Below are 27,470 nucleotides of genomic sequence, written 5' to 3' on the forward strand. Positions count from 1 at the left end.
CGGTGTCAGGTAGACCTGGTGGAGGAACTTATATTCTATCAAGCTATCTCGGGAAGATACTAAAAAGTGATATAGGTTGTCAGTCACTTCTTCCCATTGGTCCTCCTCCAGGTCTCCCAGGGTGTTGCACCATTTAAGGTAAGTACGGTGTCAGGTAGACCTGGTGGAGGAACTTATATTGTATCAAGCTATCTCGGGAAGATACTAAAAAGTGATATAGGTTGTCAGTCACTTCTTCCCATTGGTCCTCCTCCAGGTCTCCCAGGGTGTTGCACCATTTAAGGTAAGTACGGTGGAATGGGGCCACAGGGGAACGAACCAACAGCCAGTAAATTCGGGATATCAATTTGGCTGGCATTTCCGTCATTACAAGTTTCAACAGTGGGTATTCCTCAGTTACCAGTAATTGAGAACGAAATTGTGACAAAAAAGCCTCTCTCAGTTGGAAATATGCGTGGAGCCTCAGATTAGGAGCCAACATCTTGTCTCTTAGCACTATATAGGATATAAACATGTTATCAACCAAAACATCTTAAGATTGGGCAGCGCCAGGCCTCCGCTGTCTAATGGGGCATAAAGTGTCTCCTTGGCAATTCTGGGGGCTTTGATATTCCAAATAAATGTTGTTGTACCTTATCTATATTTCGAAAGACTCTGTTTGGTATGTGAATTGGACAGTTGCGAAATAAATATAAACATTTTGGAAGAAATACCATTTTAAATAGGGCCACTCTTGACCATAGCATAAGTGGCAGGTGTTGCCATGCAGCCACCACCCTAGTAAAGTGCTGAATTGCTGGGTCTAAATTCAATTTTGCAAACTCAGTTACATGTTTATGCATTCTAAGGCCCAAGTATTTAAAAGTGTCAACCACTTGTCTTGTCTGGGGGATATCGTTTGAGCAGGGGGTCGGTCCAGAGGTAACAGTACAGATTTCTGCCAATTGACTTTCAAGCCAGAGTTGTAATTTCATCTTTAACTATCTCATTACTAGTATCCCATTTATCCTAGAAACCAAGTACAGTTGCCGGCGCCTAGCGAATAAATTCGCCCTTCACTAACGGAAACCTCTTATCCAGAAAGCTCTGAATTATGGAATGGACTTCTCTAATAAACTCCAATGTATCCAAATAATCCACATAATAATAAAACAGTACCTTGTATTTTATTCAGACTTAGATATACTGTAATTAATCCTTATTGGTAGCAAACCCTGCCTGTTGGCTTTATTTAATGTTTAAATGATTTTCTGGTAGACTTGAGGTATGAAGATCCAAAGTAAGGACAGATCCATTATCCACTATCTGGAAACCCCCAGGTCCTGAGCATTCTGGGTAATAGGTCCCATATGGTTGGGAAGCCATAACAGATGATAAATAGGAGAGGGCCTTTATAGAAGAAAAAAAACAATAACAAAATATATTTAACATTTCAGAACATCTTTGGTTTCAGTGGTCAATGACCCAGACGACAATCAGTGAGCATTTAAATTCTTGTATTAAAAAAAGAGGAATGGGGAAGCAAATAATCTACAAATCATTCAAAACAAGGATCAACTGAAAAAGTATAGAGCAGTCTATACAGTTCTAAAAGGTAATTTAAAGGTAAACTTACCCTTTGAAAGTTCCAGTATTAAAAGCCCCTAATTTTTAACATTTTACAACAATATTGAGCTCAGCACAGGGGAATACCTACTGTATGATGACACAGACCTATGCTGGAAACAAGGAAAATGTCCTCGAAAAGGAAAAGCGACAACTATTGGCTAGTTCAACTAGCCATGCCAAAAAAAATGCTAGCCACACCCTCTCCACTGGCAAGCCACGCCTCCATCTGGCTTCTTGTAATGTAATCATAACACCAATAGGAGCCCTGTAGGAGATTATGAGGAAGTATGTTGTCAGTCATTCATTAAGACAATAATGATTATATAAGTCTTAGGGTGAGGGCACAGTGGGCGTATGACCCACTTCTCTCCGCCTATGTTTTGTAGACAGGCAGAGAAAAGAGGAACCGCTCCTATATGCTTCTGTGTGTTGCTCCACTGACAGGCCTGCCTACAACATGCAAAGAGAGAGAAGCAGGACATACACCCACTGTGCCCTCACCCTAAGACTTACCCTTAAACGGAAAGCTGAGACACCCTACACCTGCTGTATGTTAGTACCTATCAATCCTGAGTGCCCATATGGTAGCATAGAGAGATCTGGCATCATCTGAATGATACACTAGTTCAAAGCACAAGTTGCAAAAACCTGTACCCATTGTCATTATGATATAATATGACAAGATAAGCCTTCTAAATGTGGTCCCTTATTCTAATTGGCAAGGCCCACAACCCACGGTGTCAAGCTGGGCAGAGGTCTAATTACTATGTAGTATGGGGCAAGTGATTACTGATGGTAGTCCTGCCAGAAAGACAGGTCCCTATTGCAGCCTGTGCAATCTGCTGCTCCCTTGTGTGTCTGAATGATGCTATGTCCCCACTTCCCATCCCTCATAAATACATTGCAGCTGAACGCAGGCAGGTTTTTATTCTTTGGCTCTCCCATTTTTTTGCAGTTTTCACACTGGTCTGGAGGTATTGTTGGCAGTGGTACCAGGTACACCCATCCCTTTTTTTCTTTTACAGACATTACTTTTCCCCAAACAGCTTTTTGCCAAGTAGGTCAGTTCTTGGGTGTCATGCAGGGGATGTTACAAGGTGTGAATGTTGCAACATGTTTCAAGTAAAAAAAAAGTGACATTGTTCCAACAAGAGAAGTGGCATCCACAATACAGCAAAATACAATATGTTTCTTATCTCTTACAAAATAAGCCACTGGCAGAGATAGACTTTCAATCACCAAATAGACAAGTATCACTGGCATTATCACCCATGATCACCCAAACACACCCATGATCTGCCCTAAACCCCCATAGTCCATGTGATCATTGTTTCTTTTGCAGGGTGCCAATAGCTGTGCCTGTCAGCAAGTTCTAATATCAGAGTGCAATGTTTATAAAGATATAAATTACAAGTCAGCGCTTTGTCAATTATATAGTGAATATCCTATTCAGTCCTATCATTTTAGTGTGCAGCATTGTCCCTAATGGCTGCAAAAAGAAGTTATTATAGGTGAAGGTCCCATTTTTTACAGACACAGTACAGATTACAATATGTACTATAGCAGTATGAACATGATGCCATGTCACAGCTATACTATTATAACAGCATTATGTTATAGGTGAGGAAAATGTTATAGAACAGAAAGCCTAAAATCATCAAAGTGTTAGGCTTGATGCCATGCAGTGCTAGAGTCTGTTTGATCCTGAATGATATACTAACTACATGAATTTTTTAGGTGGGTGTGTGTTTTGGTTGCTTCCCACAGGTCAAAAACATAGCAGCAATTAATGGCTCCTGATGTAATTAACCCTAGTGAGCATGTGATTCGATTGTGCAACAGGGCAGGGATAGATGTGAATGATAAACAGTTTCTGTGAAGCTCTGCATAATGTGTTAGTGCTAAATGTGTGGTAAACCCGACTGAAAGAAATTTTATTAGATTTTATTACACTTTAAATTCTCAGTATGCAGTGGTGTAACTACATGTTACTGGGCTCCACAGCAAATTAATTGTAGGGCCCCAATATATGCAGAGGTTGTCCTGTTTACTAATATATATTTAAATTGCTCATTAATTAAGGCCTCATGGGGCCCCCTGCATCCGCAGGGTCTGCTTCGTCTGTAGTTATGCCCCTGTCAGTATGTATCAATTCCATACTTCTAGGGAGATTTTTTATTATGGTGCAGTTACTACTGTAGGTTCAATTCTGACCAGAGCACTATCTGCATGGAGCTGGTATGTTGATTCTATGCTTGCAGAGGATTATTTGCAGCATTGCCTCCTACATTAAAAAACATATGCTGGTTGTTTTGGGGCTTTAAATAATTTACTATACAGTGTGTGTTTTTGTGTGTGAAATGTAAACTTAGGTGGCAATTTCCACTGGTACTGGTCAGACTGGTACCCAGTCCTCGGCCCATGCTTTTTAACCCCTTCTCATCTCACTTTACAATGAATTTCTAACCTACCACAACACAGCTAGAAAAAGAGCTGCATCAGAGAAAGAGGAAGCAAACGAGAGTGAAAAAATTTACCAGTAGGAACTAGATTTCATTTTTACAAGGTATTCATTGTAAATTATGTAAAATGTGACATTGCCTTTGATCAGGGTTGCTAAAGAGTGGAAAACATATAAAAACTTTTGAGCATTCTATGAATAAGGGGAGAAAGAAAAGAATACATCTAAGAACTTAAAGTCTACAGGACATTTTGGGCTGAAAGATATTGAAAGCAATTGGCTGACAGCGACTTTAAATAAGGAAGCCGTGCAGCTGGGGATTTCCCCTTGGAAGTTCCCAGCTAATGTAACTATTAACATCAGCGCAGGCAGCCTCGCTTGCTCATATTTCAAGAGGCCAGTGAAGCAATTTTAAAGCCTGCACAGTCTCTGTACTTTTGTGGATGATGTAGCTGAAGGAAGAGCAGTAACAGGGGATTCGCTTTACAAGGTAATGGCCACTTTGTGTTCTAATTTCTGTGTTTATTTGTTAGTAACTAAAGTGTTGAAACCTTGAAAGTGAATGCAGTCAGAGCAAGGAAGCAGATGTATAGCAGGGTTCCCAGAGGGGAGCTGCAATCCAAGTCTAAATTATTTGGAAAATATTTGAAGCAAAACCCTGCTGAAAGTGCAGTTGTATGACTGCAAAACTACAACTCCCAGAATTCTTAATCAGCCAATGACTAGAATGGAATATTGTAGAAAATGAGCATAGTTTGCCTCTTATGAAATCAGTGCTGCACATACTATTTGGCAAGGGTGGACCCTCCACTTTCCAGTGACTTTGTAAAAGCATGATGCAGGGCCATTCACAACATGCATACAGTACATGCATACAGACACATGGAAGTCATTTCAGTTTCCTGATTTTTTTTTTTTATATTCCAAACAGGGTTTTCAATAATTGAAAGTAATAAATAACTCTAATAATACTGTTTTCTTTTTTTTTTTGTATACGGTATATAACATGGGGTTTTTATTCCTTTTTTATATTATAAAAATATAATTTTAATGAGATTCAGAGTTGTTTATTTTTTATTTAAGACATTAGAGCAGTGAACAAATTATTTGAATGCATCAAATCTATCATTTTTGGATCTGGCTGAATTACCGAATCAACCAAAGTTTTGGCCTAAAACATAACCGAATACCTAATTTGCATATTTAAATGTCCCCTAGCAAAATAGCATTATCTGAAATAAAATCGCCACTTTCAATTGCTCAGGGCTCTTAATACTTCAAATGTTTGTATTTCGTTTTTAGATCTTGGCGAATCGCAAATTGAATATTCGATTCTATTATTCGATTCTATTATTTTAGACAGCTACTGTATCTACAGGTCATCCAAATATTTTATTATGGTGCTTGCAATAAAATCACATTATTTGTAAGCCTAAAGTTCACTTTCATAAAACATATTATTTTTATATAGACATGTCAAATAATAATTTTTTTCCAGGTCTTTATGAGAACATTTAGGAGGCATAGCAAAACAAATTCATTCGTTTGAAAAATAGAAAGTAAAAAAAGTCATTATTTGCAGTGTCCTATTTGACGACAATACGTTTTGTGAAGGCAAACCTTTTGAGTCGTTATTTAGCAAACAAAAAAGGAAACAAGAAATATAGTCATTTCCACAATTGCTCCACCAAAAAAAAAAAAAGGTCAGCTATTTAAAAATAGAAAACAGGTTTAAGGTAAACGGGGGCAAAAAAAAACAGAAGGTTTTTTTTTTTGTGGTTCTGTTGGATGTCCCTCCCTCTTTCAAAAGCAAACGTGTGACTTTTTTTAAGTGATTATTGTTATATATAATGCAAAAAATAATGGTTGCTGGCTTGTGTTTCCAGTTTGTCCAATGTAGAAAGACTGAAGACATAATCTCTTTGTGGTAGTTTGCACTAGATTCCTTTCAGTAAAGACTGACCAGATTCTGTCTATGATTCTTTGTGGTGTAGAATGTAAATTCTTAAAAACTAATGTAGAAATATAATGCATACATTATACATTGCATATTACCCAGAACAAATCATGCAACTTTAAAATATGTTTATAAATATTCATATATAAATTTTAAAAAAAAAACTAGTTGGGGTTTAAAAAAGTCATTCAAAAATCAAAGTAATAAATTAAACAAGCCAATATATACACATCCTCTCCGTGGGACATAATCAGTGAGGTTTACCATGTTGTTACTAGATTGGGTGCCATTTTTAGTTGTATAGGCACACAGGCCCCAAATAACCTATAAAATATAGCCTTATAAATCATTTAAAGTATGTCTTCAGATATAATTTTTAATTAGTAGTGACTCCAATGTTATGAAAATGTACTGCTTTGAAATATGAGGATATTAGAAGCCAACTCAGAGTTCCATGACCTATATAAAAGCAACAAGCCTTGTTCTGTTGTCTTGTGATTTTATATAGACAATAGGGGCTATGTTATTCATTATATCATTAAAATGTATGCATTAAATGGCTTTATTAAGGATGAAGTTGTGTTTTCCACGAAAATTTTGAGTTTTGGAGGTTAATATTTTGGACAAAAATCACAAAAAATTATTTATTATACCCCGACTCTGGAAATAGCTTGAATCAGAAAAACACCATCTAAACCTATCATGGTTATGTAGGAGTAAATGGCAGACTCAATTCGAGCAATTCACCCAAAACTCAATTAATTTGCGTTTTTGGTTTCACAGCTCGAACTTGCTGAATCAAGTTTTTTCCATCCAAGTTTTTTCTTAATATGAAACCATTTGAGTTGTGAGTTCATTCGCATTCTTCCAGGGTATAAAAACTCTATAATTCAGCCTTTGATAAATAACCCCCTAATGCTTATATACAGTCTTGGGTATCCCTATAATTATAAATAAGTATTATTATTATTATGAGCCAAAGTGGGTCCAAATAAATAGTAGACTCAAATGGGTCCTAATCCCAAAACACCTGAAGACCTACAGTATGCGTTAACAGCCATAACACAGCTAAATATTGTCTACTGTTTGTTGTTCAAAGTCAATAGGGGTAATATAAATTTGCAACCAGTTTTGTAACTAGTAGAGTTTAATAGAGAAAAACATCAAAATACTATTAATCATGTTTTTCATAAAGAATCCTTATTTCAAGGACAAGGCAACCTTTAATTATGATCTGTCCCAATGGAAAGGCCAGTAAAAGATATGTATGTTTTACGCATATTTGTCTGTCTCATCAGTGCCTGCAGCCTAGCTCTGGCAAAGGCAGAAAGATCTTTGTAGTAGCTGGGACTTCCCCTTCTTGTATGTATCCAAGCCAACAAATCTCAAACCAACCAATTACCAGATAAAGTTATTTGTCTTCAGTCTCAAAATATAAATTACTATAGGGTCAAATGAGTCTTGATAAATGTATTTATTTATTGTATTATTTAAAGGGGTTGTTCACCTTTAAATTAACTTTTAGTGTACCGTATATACTCGAGTATAAGCTGACCCGAGTATAAGGCGAGGTACCTAATTTTACCTACAAAAACTGGGAAAACTTATTGACTCGAGTATAAGCCTAGGGTGAGAAATGCAGCAGCTACTGGTAATTTTCCTCCCATGCTACATATGGAAAAACAAGCAGTCCTCTCCATATATATTTAAATAGCAATTCCATGCACTTTATTCTACACACAGCCCAAAAGACTGAGGCCAAAGCAGTGGCACAGACAGTTTAAACAGTTTGGCGTATGGATCATACATTTTTAACCTCTCGTGCAGTTGGTAAACTACAGATCTCGTCTGAAAGGGTTCCCGGGGAATGTTGGGAGTTGTTGTACATATAGGCTGTAGGGTGAGGATGGCTGCTCCAGCAGTTCACAGCAAGGGAGAATACAGCAGGTGACTAACTTACATCCATGCAGTAGAGGAAAAGGAGGGAGGCGAGGGCACGGTGTAGGCTTTCCAGAAGATGACTGCAATGAATCCAGCAGAAAATCATTGGCTAATACGTTCCTTAGTCGATACACTTTTGTTGCCTGTGATTCCCTTTTTAATATGGCAGCTCCCCCATTGCGCAGCATAAAGTGCTCCTTGCAGCTGCATTGACACTGCACAGCAACATGATGGGGCTTGCTGTTATTATACGCCCTGCAGGAGTACGAGACAAAACACAGCGCAATCGCACAAGCGAACCGACCCGCCCTTCCCTGACGTGCGGCTGACGGGCAGGACTGAGTGATGACAGACGTTGTCATCCTCATGGGCGTAGCTGCTAGGCAGTCAATCACGGGTCGCTAAGGAGCGTCTCTTCAATTAGAGGGCGGTGCTATAGGAGGCTGCTATGCTAGGAGATGGGCATAATCAGGAAGTGTGCGAGCTGCTGGGGGAATGTTGTGTCAATCAACTAGGTACCGTAAGTTTTATACTGACTCAAGTATAAGCCGAGGTAGACTTTTTCAGCATGTTTTGGCTGCTGAAAAACTTGGCTTATACTCGAGTATATACGGTAAGTAATATTCTGAGACATTTTTTATTATTTGTGTTTTTTGAGATATTTAACTCTTAATTCAGCAGCTCTCCATTTTGCCATTTCAGCAGTCTCATTGCTAGGGTCCACATTACCCTAGCAACCATGCACTGATTTCAATAAGGGACTGAAATATGAATAGGAGAGGGCATGAATTGAATGATGAATAATAAATAGTAACAATAATTGTGTAGCTTTACAGAGCATTTGTTTTTAGACGGGGTTAGTGAAAAGCTGGAAAGCATCAGAAGAAGAAGGCAAATAATTGAAAAACTATAAAAAAAAAATAATAATTGAAAAGTTGCTTACAACTGGCCATTCTATAATATACTAAAAGTTAACTTAAAGGTGAACCACCCTTTAATATTAAAATGTAATAAATCCAGAAATTTCAAATTGAAAAAAACCCGTGACACAAAAAATTTTAATTATTCATGTATTTTGATATTTAATTCTGTATATATTTTTACATTCACATTTGAACCTCTTGGTTTTTAATCTACCATCCTGGGTTCAGTTGCCAACCTTGATGGTGGGATGCTAAGAATTATAGACCAACACAAGTCATGAAGCTTGGATATTCCTAAAGTACTGTAAAATACTGTGTATTGGATCTATTATTCAGGAAACCATTATCCAGAAAACTCCAGAATACAAAAAGGCTATTCCCATAAAGCTAATTTTTAGCAAGTAATTTTAATTTCTTTAAAGGGGAACTCCACACAAACTTTTTAAGCTTTTAAAAAGTAAATATAATTTCAAGCAACTTTGCAATATACATCGATTTAAAAATATGCAGACTTTTCATTAAGTTTAATGGTTTCTGACAGTTCTCTAAGCCTAGCCCCCTGCTCTGCTGCTGATCTCTCTGACTACTTTGCTGAGCTGTCTGACTACTGTTACTTTGTATCAACAGCCAGCTGTCCTTAGGCTTTATCCTCCAAACCTCACAATTCCCTGCACAAGTGATTTCAATAAGAAACGGAACATCACAATGCAATGATGTAAGCTGTGGAGAAGTTGTTACAATTTGTAACATCCGTGTTTAGTCCCTCCTTTACTGCCAGAACTGTTAAACGACTGTATTTCGGCATAGAAAATTGCATTTACTCATACTTTTTGAAGAAACAGGTAACTGTGATGGTTTATTAGGGAATTCTGTGTTATGTGGGCCTCTTTATCAAATTTAGGTTTGGAAGCTGGAGTTCCCCTTTAATGATTTGCTTTTTTTAAGTAATATTGAAACAGTACCTTGTACAGTACTACAGTTGAAATACAATACAGGTACAGGCACTGAATCTGTTATCTGGAAATCCCCTATCCAGAAAACTCCAAATTACAGGAATTGTCTCTCCTGTAGACTCCATTTTATTCAAATAATCCAGATTTTTAAAAATGATTTCCTTTTTCTCTATAATAATAATAATAATAATAATAAAAGATCTTGTATTTGATCCAAACTAAGATAGAACGAATCCTTATTGGAGGCAAAACAAGCCTATTGGGCTTTTTAATGTTTACATTATTCTTAGTAGATTTAGGGGGTTATTTACTAAACTCCAAATGCAAAAATCACAAAAAAATCATGCTTTTTTTTATAAAATCGGACTTTTAAAAAAATCACAATTTTTTTCTGGATTTATTAAACCTCGAAGATGGAAATCTGAAAATCCGGCATCTCAGACCTGTAAAGTTTGCATATAAGTCAATGGGAGGAGTCCCAATGATTTTTTTGATGTGTGTTGGGTTTCGTGCAATACCCCAAAGTTTTCAGGTGAAAATTCCGAAAAAATCATGAAAATCGGATGAAAAAAACGTGAAAATATGATTTTTTCCCGCTAAACAAACTTTCAGGAAAATGTAATAATAAACAAGCATAAAAAACCAGAGCGAATTTGATCGGAGTTTGTAGCAGAAAATATTGAAACAAATTGATAAATAACCCCCTTAGGGAATGAAGATCCAAATTATATTATTCTGGATAACAGGTCCCATACATGTAAAATATTTATAATAAGGGCTTTTTAAAGGTGCCTAGTAAGTACAAGCAGGACCGCCATCAGAAATCGCAGGGCCCCATACGACAACATTTCCTGGGCCCCCTGGGCTGCGCCCACCGCAAGCTCCACCTACAGGTTCACCCTCCCCACCCCACAGGTTCGCCCCCCACCACACAGTAAAAAACAAAAAAAATATTGGTGGCTAGGGTTCCCACATGTTAATAAAAAATAAAAAGATATTGGTGGTCAGGGCCCCCCATAAAAAAAACATTTGTGGCCAGGACCCCCCCATTAAAAAATATTGGTGGCTAGGACCCCACATGAGAAAAAAAAATTGGTTGCTTAAATTGGTGGCCAGCCCCCCCCCACATTATAAGAAACTTGGTGGCCAGGGCCCCTTAAATGTCCATGCCTTCCTGAAGCCAGCAGCTCTCAGATAGATGGGGGGCCCGGCTAATCAAGTAAGTGTGGCGTGGCCGGGCCCCCCTTACCCTCAGGCCCCCTACAACTCTCCCCCCTGTCCCCCCCTGATGGCAGCCCTTGGTACAAGTATTCTCTCTGCCTACCCTAAAACTGTCCCTATGTAATGAGATATTAATGAACCTCACAGCACATATCATATTAACACTTTTAGCTGGAACCATCCTAGAAGTGGAAAGCAGACCATCTCCTCCATTTCCATCTTCATGTATTAGGCAGGTATCGAATTGATAATTCTTTGGATATAACAGAATCTAAAAACATCAACATCTACGAGCCAAAAATTTAACATTCAATCGCCTGGAGCTTTGAGGAGAACTAAACCCTAAAAATGTATATGGCTAATAATGCCATATTTTATATACAAACTTATTGAACCAGCCTAAGGTTTCAGCATCTCTATAGTAATAATGATTCAGGCCTTTAAATTTGTCTCAGGAGTTTTGGATTTTGGTAGGAAAGTCTGCAACACGCACGTGCTTAGTGTGCTTTGAGTGCCTGTTGAAAAGCTAAGCTTAGGGGATGTTGCAAATCCCCAAGTAGAAAATGAGGTTTGTCAATCATATAAGCTGATGATACAGGGCTGATAATTAAATTATGATGCTAATTGTGCTGGTTTTTGAGCTGCTATGTATCAATCTGAATTATTTACTATGTTGTGACATTTCTATAAAATTTGTTCAGTATATTGTGCGTCGGTCCATAAGCTCAGGTAACTGAGAGCAGCACAGCACGTGCAGTAAATAAGCAAATAAAACTCGGGGAGCAACTGGGGCATATTTGGAGGCACAGATCTTTACTGCAGAAGGATCATGGTTGCCTCTGGCTGGTACAGAAGACCAAAGCATAATGTACATCAGATGAATCCTAATTCTGCAAAAGCTACTGGGATTCAGACAAATCCAGAACCAAATTCTGGATTCAGTACATCTCTACACTTTACATACTACCAATAAGCAAACTAATATGTATTATTATGCAATAATGTTTAAAAAAAACAATTTGGCAAAACCTACCAAATAAGAGGCCACATACAGCTCTTGTTGAAGGCTTTGTAAAAGCTGTATTCTCTGCTACATATATATATTTATATATATTTATTTATACTCTAACCACTTCTCCACCCACTAGGCATACTGCCATCTGCCTACATAGTTTCTGTGGTAAGTGGATTGTTACTGACAGTTAGCCCTTCACTAATCTTTTCTTATCACACGCAATGCTCTTCCTCAATCAGCTTTTCCTGCCTTACAAAGATGTAAATAACACCTTAACAAAAGTTTAAAATGTTATTATATAGCCACGCTATTCATATTCACTTCCCTTGCCAGCTTTACATTTTTTTTCCAATAAATTGCAATATAGAAAAAATTCTCCAGACAATGAAATCGTATGGAGGCTTATTTAGCAAAATTTTAATTTGTGAATAAACATGACATTTTTCCAAACTTGTTTGATTTAAAAATCTAAAATACTGAATAAAACTGAAAATAGCTTGATTGTATTGAATTTGTATTCTACTCTGCATTTTTATGGGTCTACAAACTCTTCATAATATGCAAAAACCTTTTAAAAAAAACTCGGGATTCTGCAAGTGTTTGGATTGAGCAGAATCTTGCATCAAATCCTAGAGTTGGTGTATCCCTGTCTTGCAGTTTTTAACAATAGGAATTCAGACCCCTTATACTGGAGGGTAAAATGGCTGAGCCCATATGACACTTCTCAAACATGAACCAAGTTGGCTATTCTCTAGGCTCTCTCTCTATTTAAAGGGGACCCGTCACCCAAAAAAATTATTCAAAATCCTATTTTATCACATTAGTCAAGCAAAATGAACTTTAATTACACTATATAAATTATATGAATCTTGCTTCCTTCAGTCTGGGATTTCAAAATTATAGCAAGCAGGCAGGAGCCATTTTGTGGACACTGTTATTAAGACAAGCCTTGTATCATCTCAGAATCTTGTTTGTGAACTAGAATGGGGGACCCGATGTCCATCCCCATGCACTGGTTATACAATTATATGGTAAAGAGAAAGGGTGAATGTGTTGAGAGCAGTGACATCTAGGAAGTGCTGAATGGAAAGTGAAAGTAAATGTCCCGCCTCTATGCCACTGACATAGAGGAGTGGCAGACAATATTTGATTGACAGCTGAAATTTTTAAATGAGCTTACAACAGCTATGAATGCTTTAATAAAAAATAGAAATTGGATTTCATGTTTAGTTTGAAAAGGACTTTTATTATACAGATTTTTGTGTCTGGGTGACAGGTCCACTTTAACCCTGAGAAATTCACAACTTGCAGGTATGCTGCCCCTTCTATCTAGAGAGAACGTTGCTAATAGGGATGCCCTTTTTGCTATATCCACGCTACCATATTGGTGCTAGTTTGTCTCATCTGAAACATGATTCATCAGTCTGCCCCATTTCAACATTTCAACAGACACAATTTTTTTCAGAATTTCCTGATATTGTTATATCTTGTAAGGGTGACTCATATAATTACACACTGTGGCTTAATGTCACAATGGAGGTTTTACAGTTGAGGGTACAGTATCCTTTGATGTGTTCACTGCCCCCTACTAAAATATCTTCATTTATAGTATTTAAAAAATATATATTCTTAGGCAGTTCCAAGCAATCCTTTTCACGTGTCACAAACAGTATTTTGTAGAGAACTGGCTGAAAGATAGATTTTAAATGGAACATTTTCTAATTGGACCAATATTGTTGGCGTACTGCAGGGGTCTGTCCTTGGTCCTTTGCTTTTTAACTAGTTTATTAATTCCTGGAGGTGGGCATTGAAAGTAGTGTTTCTACAGTATTTTTGCTGATGAAAGGTCAAGTTATGTTTTTCAAGGATAGTTTTTCTAAAAAAAAAAATTTCAGTTCAAAAAACATTGAATTATTAGAGATTTATTATGCCCTGAAGCTGCTAAAAGCTCACACATGCCAGTTGTGAGTTTATTGGAGGTACAAAAAAACCTCACAAACTCCCTTAATTGTGCACAAAAGTTCCACGTAGGATGTGGAGCAATTTGACTAAGTAAGAAAACTGGGCAGCAAACTGGAAAATGAGGTTCAATGTTTATAAATGCAAGGTTATGCATTTTAGTAGAAATAATATAAATGCAAGTTATACACTAAATGGTATACACTTATACACTTAATTGAGAAGGATCTGGGGATTTTTGTAGATAACAAGTTGTCTAATTGCAGGCAGTGTCATAATGTGGCTATTAAAGTCAATTAAAGCACAGCCTTGCATAAAACTCAAGGGATGAAAACAAAAGTTTGCCTCACTTTGAGCATACAGTGCAGTTTTGAACTGCCTAAAACCCCTACCCCCTACCCTACATAGACCCCCCCTCCGATCTCCATCCCAGCCTAGCCCCAGGTAAATGCCCCTAACTTTACCCGTCAGTGCAGATTCTGTGCAGCGGAGTTCACGGCAGCCATCTTCTTTGGTAATCTTCGGGTCTCCTTCTGGCGCTTTGGCAATGTCTGTGACTTTTGGCACCCGTGAACTCCGCTGCACAGAATCTGCACAGAGATGTAAGTAAAAAGTTAGGGCCATTTACCCGTGGGTAGCAGCTAGGCTGGGGGGGGGAGACAGGGGGGTCTATGTACAGAAGGGGGGTAGGGTTTTTTTTAATGGGGGTTGAATTCTCCTTTAAGAAGAAGGATATTAATGAGCTGGAGATAGTACAAAGTACAAAGATGTGCAACTAAACTGCTTTAAAGGATGTAAAATTTAAATTATGAGGGTAGACTGTCAAGGTTGGGTTTGTTTTCTCTGGAAAAAGAGGTTTGCGAGGAGACATAATTACTTTTTTTAGAGTGCATTATAGATAGATAGCATGGGATCTTTTTTCCCATAACAAGGTTCAACGAACCAGAGGCCATTCCTTTAGTTTAGACTCGGGAACAGATCTTTCATTTAAAACAGTGTAGGTGGGTCTTCACAGTGAGGTTGTGGAATGCCCTGCCGGGTCATGTTGTGATGGCAGATTCTATCAATGTGGCTTGGATGCTTTCTTGGACAAAGATAATATCAAAGAATATTGTGATACTAAAATTTACAATTAGCATAGATATGGGTATAAATATTTAATATGTGGGAGTGTATAGATTGGGCAGTATAAGTATATATATGTTTTTATTTTCAAGCCAACTTAACTATGTAACTATGATAGATGACTAGTTTTGAAGGTTTGGATCAATTTTGGTGTTGGCCACTCTAGTAGTGAATTCTTTATTTCTGCTATTTCTGAGATGGTGAGTCCTAGAAGTTATAATTAGGCTGGAAGCGTGACTGGTATTTTACAAGTTGTGCACTCATATAAAGTGTTACTGTAGCCATATAGTCCTGTTGCCATCAAGTTGCCCAAGGGTAATCCTGGAAACAGGCAGAAGTCGGAAAGGATTAGGCAGGCAACGTAAACAATAATTCAGCTAGGGTTCTTCAACAGGTTCAGGAAACAACTTTCAAAAAGGCTCAGAGACGCGCTAGGAAATGCAGGCCTCTGCATCTATTTAAACACATTGTGCCTGCGGCAAAACGCACACATGAACTGCAATGGACGCGCATGCACTGGATTCGACACGTACTTCACCCCTTACATTTATCTATGTAATACAATGGTATTTTTTAAAAAAAATCATGGCTAAGTGGTTGCAAATATTCTCTCTGCTATTCCTGGATAGCATGATAGCATTGTAATGAACTGGAATTCCAGCAGATATGCATATCTTATCTTTTGAAAACCTCATAGGAGAAGATTGACACAAGTGACTCCCTGGAGTCAATAGAATGAACAGAAAAATGCGTCATTAACTTATCTCTGTCAGTTATAAACTGGAGGATCTATGAGTAGGTGCAATGTTCTGTCCATATCTAGTAATATATGCCAACCAATCACAAATTTTAAGACTGCAGGCTTGTAAATGCTACCTGCTGATTGCTGAGTTAATTGCATATTACTTCTGATGCTCAGTACAGTACATGAACAGTGGCTTGGGAACAAGAAACTCTCTTCTATAAACTGAATTCTTATTGTATCTAAAGAGAGTGGATCATCACAGAACAGTCATTACCTAACAAACCACGTACCAAGTTATCTCCTCCCCTTAGAAACGTATGTACCCCTTTATCTGGCTATTGTACGATTGTGGCAGAAAACATTTAATCAAGTGCTTGTAGGAACCACTCAAGGTAAAAATTAACATGCAGTATGCTACTGCCCGGAGCTCACAACTGAGCTGTATACTTTAACAAACTGCAATAGGTGTGTTGTAATGTTCAAGACTATACTTTCCCATGAGTGTAGATGCACTACTGTATTAGACGCCAAGGTACAGTCTAGGTCACAAAGAACCAACAGGTTGGAATGTAACACTACCTCTAGATGAATACCTATGGGGTAATAAGACATTCCATGTGACTCACCTGTCCTTACCTGGAACACTGTATTTCATTTACTTGTGCTTATTTTCCTGGTATTTTCCCTTAAACAGACAGTCAGGTATGAGTGAACAGGTTACTGCGTGAAGGCTACATTCTCTACATGCATACAATACACATGCATATACTGTATGTATGAGCTGGAAGCAGTGGTGATATTACTTGGCCCCATAGCAAATTATTTTTCAGGCCCCCAAAATGTATAGAGATTGACTGTTTTACCAATATTTATTGAAATTGTATATGAACTAGGGCATTGTGGAGCCCCTATACCTCCTGGGCCCCCCTACAGTCACAGGGTCTGCTTCCTCTGTAGTTGGGGCTGGAAGAGCAAAATATACAGGCCAATGGTAAATGATACTGGGGGGTAATAGTTTTCCAAAAGCTGAAGAGCTAAAAGTTAAATAGCCAGGACCTAAGTTAAGTGAGAAAGGCAGCTTAAGACCCCATTTTAAAGATCAACATGGATCTTCAGCTTAATGTCACTTAGCTAAGCAGAGACTCATGCTGCAGTCTTACCAGTTTCTGTTCAGCTGAACCAAATACTTAATTCATTTACAGTATCTGTATTAATAGGTGTCCAGTTTAGAAGAGTTATGGCCAAGTGCGGTTTGCCAGGTTGGCTGTTTTCCAGCCAAATTGGGCTACTGATTTAAAGCCCAGGCAGGATTTGAAAGTACAAACTAGCCAAGGTACGAATTTGGACTACTTTTTGGTTCTTTGGCTGGTGTATACTTTGGAAGAAACCAGCCAACGTTTTTTCGTGCCCTAATGTGCCAAGCCTTATGAGACCCTTATACCTCCTGGGCCCCCCTCTTTGGTTACACCGCTGGTACTGGGCGAATCTGTCCCATTTTGCTTCATAGGAAAATTTGAGAAACTGAAAATTTGAAAAAAGGCGTATTTTCACATATAAACAAATAGAAGCAGTAGCACACCTGGTCTCTCAGTATCCTCACCGGTGCTTGGGGTTAAAGGAGGACGGCACCTCCAACAATTGATCAATAAGATGAAACTCCAGCACACGGATGCTTAAGGGTTCATAACCCGTGTTTATTGTCAATGCCAAACAGGAAACAACGTTTCGGGGGTGCACCTGACGAAGGGGTACGCCCCCGAAACGTTGTTTCCTGTTTGGCATTGACAATAAACACGGGTTATGAACCCTTAAGCATCCGTGTGCTGGAGTTTCATCTTATTGTATTTTCACATATATTCATTTTATTTTTTTAGACGTTTTTCACTGCACATATTACGCTATTTTTGGGATACTTTTGAAGTGCCTCTTGGCTAGTTTTGGGCTGGTTTTGTAGAGAACTTTGGCTGTTTTTGAGCTGTAGACTAGAAAGAGGGCCTGTGGATTAGTGATGTGTGGGCCAGCCTGAGGGTTTGTCACACAAGATATTCAGGCATGGGGCAGGCTGGGCTCACCCTTGCAACCTTCCCGGAACGTGACCTAACAGTGCCCCAACATCAGCGTCCAGATGCGTCTATATATATATATTTATAGCAGGGGCAGGTATATAAGGAAATGTAGAACCACTGGCTGGGTCAGGTGCAGCTCTTGATAAGTTGGGTACAGGTTGAGAATTCCTTTACCAGCACATCACTACTGTGGATGTAGCCTAGAGGCCCTACATCCCATTAACCTGCCACTGGTTATGGCAGCTCTATGTGGTTTTTAACAGTATAGGAAATAAGTATGTATTAGAGCAGGGGTCAGCAACCTTTACTATCAAAAGAGCCATTTTGCCCCTCTCCCACTAAAGAAAAATCTGGAAATCTGGAGCCACAAAACATAACACAGCTTATAAACTTTTTAACCTTTTTTTAATTGTAACTGTTACAACAACAGAATACAACAAACAAAAGTGCAGTGTGCATATGTAGGCCTACTTTGAAATAAATTAAACACTGAATAGCCCTATTAAATGCTAGTGTTCTCATCTGTTTAATGTGACTTCTGTTTCTGAAGCTCCATGCTGATCGTCTCTCTCTCGTCTTGAGTGTGTGATCACGCTAAGGACCATGATGAATCATCTTGCTGTGGCTCAGTCTTACCTGTCACTCCTGGGACGTCTATACAGCCCTCGGACTTGCTGGCGGCTTCTTGAGTGTGCTTACCGCGGTCGCACACTCAAGAAGCCACCAGCAGGTGCGAGGGCTGTAAATACGACCTGACAGGCAAAGCCGCAAGACTGAGCCGCAGCAAGCAGGATAAAGAACCGCAGGTTCCCTACCCCTGTATTAAGAGAGATGCAGAAACAGGTGATATTAAGAGAGAGACACAGAGGGGCAAATTTAATAAAGGGCAAAGCGCCTAACGCTAGCAAAAATTCACCAGCGTGACGTCATTTCGTTACTTCGCCGATTTACTAACGGGCGCTGGCATAAATTCGCTAGCGAAGTAGACCTACTCTAGCTCTACTTTGCACCCTTACACCAGGCGAAGTTGCAGCTATTGGAGGGATTGCGCTATAAGGAACGTAACTACGCTAATTCACTAACTTGCCCATTTTACTGAACGTCACCTCTTGCGCCAGACTTGCCTTCGCCAACTCAGACCAGGTGAAATGCAATAGAGTAGATAGGGATTGCTTCAAAAAACAGTTGACATTTTTTCTAAGTCCCCAAAAAACGTTGGCGTCTTTTACTTTTTTAAGGGTGATAGGCTGAAAAAGATCAGCATACAGTGTCAGACTGGCCCGGTGGGCCCCGACCCTAGTGGGCCCCCGCCGGGCCAGACCCCCTCTCCCATCATGCGTGCCTAGTGATGCCAAGCGGCGCTTCGCATAAAAGTAGGTAGCGGGGGCCCTGCACAGGAGTCCCGGTGGCCCCCTGGCTACATATACGTTAACTTGGCGCTGTATGCAAATTAGGCATCGCTAGTGTAACTTCGCTTTGCTTGACGAATTAACGGTAGCGCAACTTTGCTACCTTTCGCCTTCCTGAGCGCAGGGAAGTAAGAGAAAAGTAGATTGAAAAAAACGAATATACAGGAAAAAAATAAATATGCAGAGAGAGAGTGATATAGGAGTTCTAGAATGAGTGAAAGATAATCATGCAAGAGTGAGAATGAAAAATATGCAGGAGTGAATCAGAGAGTTGTACAGGAGATAGAAATAGCAGGCGTGAGACGAGAAAGCGTTCACTCAGAATCGAGAAGTGATGAGGAAGTAACAGCTGCAGCTTCCTGAGTACGGAGCGGCCAATCAAGTGCGCAGCTTGCGGTGCTAGGGAGGGCGGAGTTACGCGCGGAGTGTGCCAGGCCCATTTCCACTGCCCCTTCCTTGTCTTCAAGCGGCTTCCGTATAAAGTCTCAGGGGTGAGTAGAGGGGTCTTTGCTGGAGCAGGGAGAGAGGTTGCCGGGTCTCGCTTTGTGTGCGCAATAGATTCATGTATTGCCGGACTTCTTACCAACTTGTACACGGCTAGTCTAGTGACACCGGGCCACAAAAAAAGGGATTTCATATGGAGCAGCCGAGCTCGGTTACTATTACGACTCATCTTCGTGCTGCTGTTCTACTTTATGTTCCAGGAGTCGCTGATTATTTTGCAAAATTCTCATTCAGAAGCGCAACCAATTGACGTGAGAAGGTTTCCCGGCTGAGTTGGAAAGTGAAACTAAAGAATGAGACTTGTTTGTGTGTTTAGCGTTAGTGCGGCTCAGGTAAAAAGTGCTTCGTTGTACAAGTGCACTTACCGATGGCAACAACCAATCAGCAGTTTTCATCAGTTCAGATAATCACCTGTCTGGTTGCTATTGGCAAATGCACGTATACAGTTTAGCGGCTGTGTTAGTACAGGAGCCAGCCCTGTCACGTGACATCTGAATGTGCCTTTTAAACGGCAGTGACGTCATCCACCCTCCCTGGAGGGTTTGTGTTGGCTAATTTAGTAATTAAGATGGCCATTATGGTGTGCTACAGATGTTTGTTTCTGCAACTCCCAGCATATAACATTTGTAGTTAAACAACAGCAAGATCATCACAGGTTGCCCATTTCCAGCCTACATTTATTATAAATTTTTTGTTGATCACCAACATATTGCGTAGGGCTGATTTACTTTAAAGAATACAAAGGGATGACTTTGATTCATTTGCAGTCCAGCACATATGGGGGGGGGAGTTTAGATTATAAGGTCCACTGGCCCTATCAAATGTATAGAGAGCCCTACCCTTCTAATGGAACACCCTTCTATACCTATATATGAGGCAAGTTAAACCGGAGGATGCATAGGGCCATTGTCAGACTGAGGAACCATACCCCCCCACTATGCAGGGGCGATCCTGGCCCCTCCACCACCTGAGGCAGCTTGCAGTTGCTGCTGCCCCCCCCCCCCAGTGTGCTCACCTTTTTGTGCCAGAGGGGGTCCATGATGGTAGCAGAGAGGGCCAGGACGCTAGCGCAGAGAGCATAATTGCACTCTCTGCGTTCGAAGAGCCGAATTTCCGGTTTGAAAACTGGAAATTCGGCTCTTAAAGTACCAGGAGCGGCATTTTTGCCGCCCCTGATACCTAGTGGGGCACTGCTGTCTGAGGCGAGATTCTCAGGTCGCCTCATTAGCGAAGCGCCCCTGCCACTATGTGCGTACCTTCTTGATAAACAAACCTGTTCTGACCTCTATGCTTGGACTCAAGGCAGTGGGGGCCCACTGGAACGTCTCTCTATAGTGTTGCTTTTAAGTAAGAGTAGTGCAGAAAGAAAATTTGCCTTTTCAACCCCATCATCAGATGCTTTGGGAAGCACAAGATTAAGGTACAAAGGACACAATATATTGTGCATCAGATATTCAATATTTTCAGTATATGCCACAGGGATGTCCAGTCTGCAGTCCTTCAGCTGTTGTCAAAGGGTATCTGTCGCGAAAATGAAATATGAACTTCATACTGAAATAAGAAACCTTCTTAAACAGTTTGATCCAATATATTTTTAAAGGGCTCACTTAAAGAACCAACAACTCCTGCATGAAGACAGAAAAAAGAGAAACAGATGCTGATTATTATTTCAGAAATGGGTCGGAATTTTTAATTGATCATATTAAGAAGATGTCTTATTTTAGGATGATGAAGCGTATATTACATTTTCATTTTAACAAATGGTTACCCTTTTTTCAGCAGTTCCATAACATCCATGTCATATTGGGAGTCAAATTCACTGGGAGGGCTGTGAACCTGTAGCTTACTTAAATAAAGCTCTAATATACCTATATAAATAAAAATCCTAATTCTATAAAGCTTTGTTATACCTACAGAAATAAGTATTGAACACATCAACGGTTTTCTGAGTAAATATGTTTCTAATGGGGTTATTGACATGAGATTTACACCAGATGTTCGTAACAACCCAATTAATCCACACATACAAAGACATCAAAACAAAAAAGTCCATGAATTAAGTTATGTATGATATAGTGGAATGACACAGGGAATAACGTTTACTGAAATGTATATAATACTTAGTAGAAAAGCATTTGTTGATAATGGCAGCTCCAAGGAGCTTCCTTTATGAAGAAACTAGCTGCATGTATTACTCAGGTGTTATTTCGGCCCATTCTTCCACAAAAACGGTTTTCATATCTTGAAGATTCCAGAGCCTCTTCTATGAACTCTGATCTTCTTCAGTTCTTTCCATACATCAGTTGGATTCAAGTTAATTGCCTGGGCCATTCTAGCAGGTTTATTCTCTAAAATACTTGGCTATGTGTTTGGGATTGTTGTTCTGCTGAAAGGTCCACATTCGTTTTAATCCTGGTAAATAGCAGCAGATTCTAATCAAGAATGTCCCGGGAAATTTCTCCATTTATCCTTCCTTCAATTATATGAAGTCTGCCAGTACCATATGCTGAAAGACAGCCCCACACCATGATGTTCCTACCTCCAAACTTCAATGTTAGTGTGGTGTTTTTGGGATGATGTGCAGTGCAGACATCGTCAATAGCCCCATTAGAAATATATTTACTGAGAAAACCGTTGAATAGTGTTCAATACTTATTTTCACTGCTGTATAAAGAGCCCTACAACACTGTGTCACCCCTCTATACTAGCATAATGTCTTGGCATATCTACTTTGGGACCTACCATACTAATGGAATACGTAATATATCTGTATCAATACTAATGTATTTATATGGAGCCCTACCATACTAATGGAAAGTGTAGTATGCCTAAATAAATCCTAACATATCTATATAGAGCCCTACCATATTAATGGCAAGACCTTCCTGTATAAAGCCCTGCCATATCTAAATAGAGCATTACCATACACATAGAAACCCCTACCAATATAGTCTTTGCGTGCTTACAGTAAGTGCTTTTATACCTATAGAAAGCTCAATAATAACATGATAGTATTGACTTATTTTCCCTACATAAATTACTATTGGCAAGAATCAGCAATAAGGACTGCCTTAAAAATTTAGGAGCATTTTGAGAAAACGTATGATAGGAAGCATATTGGGACCAGACAAGGCCCTGCAATATTGCCATTAATCTTTTGCTTTTCCCTGCTCAACTTTGCTTTGCAGCCCTAAGACTACATGACAGGGACACTTGGGTTCCATCTTCCCTGTGGGTATTAGTAGTAATCATGATTTACTTACTTATATGAGAAACTGTATGGACTGGCCAACTCTGCAGTTTCCAATGACTGTATCAGAGTAGCTGTACCAGATCTGTACTCAATGGACCCGCAAAGGTGGCTCCTAGACAGTACTACCGTTATCTGTATGGCAGTCAGGACTGGGTTTAGTTTAATATTTATCCCACTAAAAACGTGTATTGGGGATGTTAGGTTACAATGAATGAAGAGCTAAGAATTATTCCCACCCACACTGGGGCAGGTTGTGAGTGTTAATAGGTGCATTATTATCAACTTATGTCTGGAAGCTTGCCAATTATGTGGAGGGCGTTGGAAGAAAGGCAAAAGGAGCTAAACAAGGGCCAGACTGGGGTGGCTCTCTATGATTGCATTTCATAACAAGATAAAATCACCTCTAAGAGTAGAACTGTTGGGTCTACTTAACATAGCAGCAAAACTTGATTGGGCGGGCTACATTATGCAGTCTTGCCAGATTTTTTGGAAACTCCGAAAAAATTTGTGACACATCGAAAAATGCATGAAACACATTGAAGACAATGGGCGTAAACATAATTTTAACGCTTAACTTTTTTTTATAAAATTTTTTTTTATTTTAAATTGTAATTACAGTATTCAACTTAATTACATGAAAAATAAGTACATACATTATATACATTAAAAAATCTGAGGCCATAATATGGTCAAGATTAGATACATAAAAAGGGAAAGAAGAAAGAAAAAAAACAAAAACAACACTGTCTTCATATGAACTTTTCCTTTTTTTGTTCCTCTCCTGTCTCCTCTCCTTACCTTCCTCTCTCCTTCCTTCCAGTTTTCTATACATAAATTTAGCACCAATCGACAATTTTGACGAGCAACAATTTTTTTGTTGTTGTTGCGGCAAATTTTTGCCGCAAATCCATGCCTGGCAAATAAATTTGCCCATCACAAGTCACGAACACATGTAGAGGGGGGACCTTATTACATATTTTGCTGGGGAGCTGTAGAATCTTGACACACACACAGACGACCCCACAGACACACACACACACACACAAGACTCTGCTTGTAGGATTTATTCAACTGGCTGTAGAACTGCAAACTGCTCCACATGGCTGCCTAGGGTACTCTCTGGCCTGATGTTGAGGGTACCCTCTAATGTCAGCAGTGCTGCATAGCAATAAACATGAGCAAAGCATAATAAACATTTTCTCAAAAGGGCTGCTGCTAAAACACTACTATTGCAGCCTATGGAAAAATGGCTTGTAGTCAGACATGGTACTGCAAAGATTGAAATCACTTTATTTAAGGTAACCTCTCTCCTTTCTTTTCAGATTCAGGTATGAACACAACCACAAATAGATGTCTTTGACTGAAACTCGCAACCTGTGAATAAATCATTAGTAATTTTAAGGTAATGTTGCCAATCTTATACTAGAGTAGGCGTGCCTACTTCAAGTCACTTTTGACTTGCAGTAGGCACGCCACCATGGAAGCTTATGCACTTGGAGGGGTGACAAAAGCATATTACTAGAATGCTAAACAATGCCTGGTGCCCCATTGTAGAGCTACCCTTCATAAATGTTTCTGGTGTAGACTTTGTAAAATTCACAACACCAACACTAGTCAAATGCGGTGCTGGGTATATATCACTGAAATCTATTTATAGATTAGAAATTCTGGAAAGACGATGAATTTCCTACAGCAAAAGCAACACACCCTCTCCATTAGTAATGGCGCCGCTTACATTATAAGTTGGTCGCCATTTCGATCCATAATGAAAAATTACTCAGAGATAATAGCTCATCACACAAAAATGTTTGCGATATGTATCTATAGTATTAATAATTATCGCTCATTTCTATGGATACGTAATGGGGAGCTACATACAGGCCCGGACTGGCAATTGGCCTGTTCGGGCATTTTCCCGACGGGCCGCTCTTTATTTAGTGTCAGTGGGCTGCTGCTCCTGATTGATCCAGCGGGCTCTAGGACCGCTCCTCCATCCTTTTTCACACTGTGGCTCTGCCCCTCCCACTCCTCTCTGCTGGACGCTGCTGCCTCTGCCGGCTGTTTGTATGTCCCAGCACTCTCAGCATGAGCATGGAAGCCGGATGAATAGGAGATACTGCAGCTGCTGCCCTGCCTGCCTGTGCTGAGCCTGCACATAATGCTCCCTGCCTGTGAACACACCACATCAGTTACAGTAACATCAGGTTGGTGTGGATTTCTGTAGAGCAGGCAAAATCACTATGGGGTAGGAAGAGTCAACTGTGCTGAAAGTATCAGGTACTGACTAAATCTGTCTTTTTTAAAAATTTAACCTGGACTGTCTGTTTGTTTTCACTTTTTTTTTTTTTATAAGAATGAATAAAATAGTAAAAAAAATGTTTTGTTGTCCAATGTATCTGTGTTACTAGGATGGGCCCTGCTGGCCCAGACCCAGTCCGTGCACTTCCCCCTTACCTCTCAGACCCTGGTCGCACCGGCAAAAGGTAGGTACACCCGGTGGGGCCCCTGCCAGCCCAGACCCACTCCCTGTACTTACTCCTAACCTCCCGGACCCCAGTCGCGCAAGTAAAAGGTGTGCACACTCACAGAGGTGGTTTCCCGGCAGATTGGACTTAGCGGCTGGGGGGCCCCTCAGTCCAACGCTGCTTGGCCCAGTCATGGTTCTTGTGCCGTACAGTGGACAGCCCACTATATTTATCAAGGAATATAAAGGCACAAGGCTGCAGAATCTTAAACATATTTTACAAGGCAGCTCTTTACGCACATATTTTTTTTGCAGTTTTACCCCAATATATGAGTGGATGTGTACAAAAACCATTACAAGTGGGCTGCTTTGATTTGTTTTGCCCGGGCTGCTTTTTACCCCCAGTCCGGCCCTGGCTACATATATAGTGTGTCTACATGTCCCTTTAATCAGAATGTTTCACAGTGTAATATCATCAAGTATGGCAGCACTTGTTTAGAAAGCACACTTTGGAACCTTAGTCTTTTTCATTTAAGGCAACATGTTATGTAAGTGCTTCTGTGAATCATGTTTCCTTTACTTTGTGCAGGCTTGCGTAACTCTCCACACCCTTTATAGTGATGATACAGAACTGGGAAATATGGAAATTAACATTGGAGAGCAACTTAACAAGGCCTATGAAGCGTACCGTCAGGCATGCATGGACAAAGAGCAGGCTGTGAAGCAAATGCAACAGAAGGTAGCTTTTCATCATGGATTTGATTTTGGGTGGTTTGTTTACACAAGTGCATCTATTTGTCTTTTCAGTTTTATTTAGGGGCAGATTTTTTAAGGATCACATTTTTTGAGATTTATTATACCCCGAAGCTGGAAATAGCTTGCATTTGAAAATGCATAATCTAAAACCTATCGGGGATATGTTGGAGTCAATGGCAAAGGTCCCTTGAACCAGTTGAAGATGTTAATAGCCTTCACGATGTTCAAGTTTTTTTCAGAAAAACCGCCGAAAACTGCCCGATCAATTTGATTGATTTGAGTTTTTTTGTTGAAGTTCATTCGAGTTCATTTGAGGTATAAAAAAACTCCTTTGATAAATAACCCCCTGTCACTTTTTTATATACTATAAATATGATATTTATATATAATATAGATGTGTGCAGTCGTTGTTCTTGAGCACATATGAGCAGGCATTTATAATCTTTTGGAACATGATGCATATAGGTAATTTAATTTTCTTATTCATTTGATTCACTTTTGCACCCTTGCAGTCTCATTTTCTCACTATTATGACTTTGATTTTACTATACATACATTATGGCAGACACTGGAAATTTGAGGTGCTGTGAAATGAAGCTCCAGTGGGGCTGATTTTTTTTGTGTCTTAATATTAATCAGAGAATTGGCTAGGCCCCCTTACCAGTATTTATAGGAAAAACCACCTTAAAGAAACAGTAACACCAAAAAATTAAAATGATTTAAAGTAATGAAAATATAATGTTGTGTTGAGCTGCACTGGTACAACTGGTGTGTTTGCTTCAGAAAGACTATTTTAGTTTATGTAAACAAGCTGCTGTGTAGCCATGGGGCAGCCAATCAAAGCTGAAAAAGGAGAAAAAGCACAGAATACACAGCAGATAACCGATAAGCTTTATAGTATACACACAGGATTCTTCAGAACTTATCTGTCATCTACTGTGTATCCTGTGCTTATACACAGCAGCTTGTTTATATAAACTATAGTTGAGTTTCTGAAGCAAAAAAGGCAGAGACACACTGGCAGATTTAGGGAGATTAGTCGCCTGGTGGCAAATCTCCTCTTCTTCCTGAACTGCCTCCTGCTGCCTAGAATGAAAATCTCTGGCGCAA

The 27,470-nt window shown here is 39.5% G+C and overlaps 1 protein-coding gene across 8 annotated transcripts in view; it reads left to right on the top strand.

The window, feature by feature from the left end:
• The first annotated feature begins 4,389 nt into the window (after positions 1-4,389).
• tank.L (TRAF family member associated NFKB activator L homeolog) overlaps positions 4,390-27,470 on the top strand; it is a 42,306-nt gene continuing 19,225 nt past the window's right edge. Inside the window, 4 exon segments of one of the 8 annotated variants that reach the window (NM_001095630.1) lie at positions 19,854-19,874; positions 24,463-24,542; positions 25,549-25,623; positions 26,194-26,343. In NM_001095630.1, the coding sequence (NP_001089099.1) occupies positions 26,245-26,343 (99 nt within the window). In that variant the 5' untranslated portion in view covers positions 19,854-19,874; positions 24,463-24,542; positions 25,549-25,623; positions 26,194-26,244. 8 annotated transcript variants of the gene reach the window in all.

The sequence above is a fragment of the Xenopus laevis genome, chromosome 9_10L (assembly GCF_017654675.1).
Source record: "Xenopus laevis strain J_2021 chromosome 9_10L, Xenopus_laevis_v10.1, whole genome shotgun sequence".
Lineage (NCBI taxonomy): Eukaryota > Metazoa > Chordata > Amphibia > Anura > Pipidae > Xenopus > Xenopus laevis.